This window comes from Sinocyclocheilus rhinocerous, unplaced genomic scaffold (genome assembly GCF_001515625.1).
Source record: "Sinocyclocheilus rhinocerous isolate Xijiao unplaced genomic scaffold, SAMN03320098_v1.1 scaffold215, whole genome shotgun sequence".
Classification (NCBI taxonomy): Eukaryota; Metazoa; Chordata; class Actinopteri; order Cypriniformes; family Cyprinidae; genus Sinocyclocheilus; species Sinocyclocheilus rhinocerous.
In genome coordinates, this window is record NW_015660885.1 from 136,112 (window position 1) to 138,277 (window position 2,166).

Genomic DNA, 2,166 nt, shown 5'->3' on the forward strand with positions numbered 1-2,166 from the left:
ATTTTAAATATTGTAGAGTAATTTCAGTCAGTTAGCAAAACTATTCAAAACACTTACAGTACTATATATATATTTTTATAATTCTTAAAAATATATATTTTTAAATATTTAAATATTTTTAAAAGTATTTAATATTTTCTTTTAATATATAATTTTTTTTTTAATATTGTAGAATATGTTCAAAGTCAGTTATCAAAATGTCTCAAAGGGCTCACAGAGCTATATATAGTTTATTTATACTATATATAGTTTAAATGTTACATTTTTAATACATTTTTTTTTAAATATTGTAAAATATTTTCAAAGTCAGTTAGCAAAATGGCGTAAAGAGCTTCCAGCACTATATATACAGTAATTTTACGCTAAAATATCTAAATATTTAAAACATATAAATAAAAATTTAAAATTGTAAAAAAAAAAAAAATTATAAAAAATTGTGTAATAATTTCAAAGTCAACATGAAATGGGACTCCCAACCCAATTTATTCCATAATGTAATATATTTCTGTGAATAAGAATATTCCACAAGAAAAACAATGTAGTGGAGCATTTTATTTTATCAATTGCATTCGACCAGGATTGTGTGTTAAGAGAGTAAATGTGGTTCATTTAGATTTCTTTAATATCAGAATTTGTTGCAGACGTCTTCCTCACCTGTTCCAGAATGTTCTGGAGTCGTTCTGCCTCGAGGTCGATGACGAACTTCTTCTCCTGTCGCCGGTCCAGGTCTTCCAGCAGTCTTCGGTGACTGGCGTCATTGAAGTTCTCCACGCAGATGGCACTGACCTGCCAGCCGTTCTGACCCGCCTTCTCCATGATGGCCTGCAGGATGGCGTATCCTAGCAACAACAACACATCAAAACACTCTAATGCGACTGTGTATCTTTTCCTAAACATGCATGTTATACGGATTTGTATATTCGTAGATCTCAGTTATATCAGCAAAGAAATTGAATGGAGCACAAATAGAGAAATTTAGACTTTTAGATTGCAACGTCTACAAACAAAAGTCAGAGTTCTCATCAAATTCTTCCAAGCACAAATGATCTGATTGTCCAGATTATCAGATAATAGCTCTGTGCTCAACATGTCTAATTTGTGTATATTTAAAAAAAAAAAAGAAAAAAAAAACTCCATTATGTTATTATAATTGAATTAAATTATGCAATTTTATGCAACTACTAAAAAAATATAAAAATATAAAAAAAAGAAACTATGCAAGTTTATGCAAATGCTAAATGGATGCAACATAAAAAATGTAACTCTATTCAGGGTTATTATAGATCACTGAAACAATAAAAAAAATTATACTTGAAATAAAACAAATATTATAATAACCAAAATACAATAAAATAAATTCAAAATGACTAAAACATTAACATTTAAATGAAAACAGAAAAAAAAAATATAAAATTATTTACAATATTGATAAAAACTATAATTGTGACTCAATGATACTAAAATAACACTGACTCCATTATGTCTCTCAAAGTATGAAAAAAAGTTTTTCTGCAATTTTATGCAGATACTAAAAAGTAAGATGCAAAATAAATCAGATAATAGCTCTTCTTACTGTAGGTAAAAATCTATTGTCTCATTTGTGTCTTATTTTTTATTAAACAATGGGAGACAAAGTTTCTCACTTAAAAGAGAAATAACTGAGAAATCCATTCAGGGTTATTATAGTTCAATAAAAAAGTTAACCAAAATAAAATAAAATATATTAAAAAACATTTAAATTATTAATATTTTATATTAGCTATTTTATTTTAGCAACATTTCTGATTTTTATTTAATGAGATATTCCATTTTCATATACTAAAATAACTAAAGCTGAAATAATAAAAAATAAAAACTATACAGACATATTTTAAAAATAATAATAAACCATAAAAATGACAAACACACAACTAATTACTAAAACTTGAACTAAAATGAAAATGAAAACAGAAAATATAAAAACTAATTTAAATATTTATAAAAACTATAATAGTATCACTATAATACTAAAATAACACTGACTCCATTATCTCTGCCAAAGTATGAAAAAAGAAACTTTAATGCAATTATATGCAAATGCTAAAAAGTGAGAAGCAACATAATTCAGCCATATTCTCCTTTCCAGACTCTCTGTGTGTGTGTGTGTGTGTGTGTGTGTGTGTGTGT

At 26.1% G+C, this 2,166-nt stretch overlaps 1 protein-coding gene across 3 annotated transcripts in view; it reads right to left on the reverse strand.

Moving 5' to 3' along the window:
• gria4a (glutamate receptor, ionotropic, AMPA 4a) overlaps positions 1-2,166 on the reverse strand; it is a 97,032-nt gene that overhangs the window by 61,078 nt on the left and 33,788 nt on the right. For all 3 annotated transcript variants that reach the window (XM_016535158.1, XM_016535159.1, XM_016535160.1), the window contains exon 4: positions 655-839. In XM_016535158.1, coding sequence (XP_016390644.1) covers positions 655-839 — 185 coding nt within the window. The remainder of the gene's footprint in view (positions 1-654; positions 840-2,166) is intronic.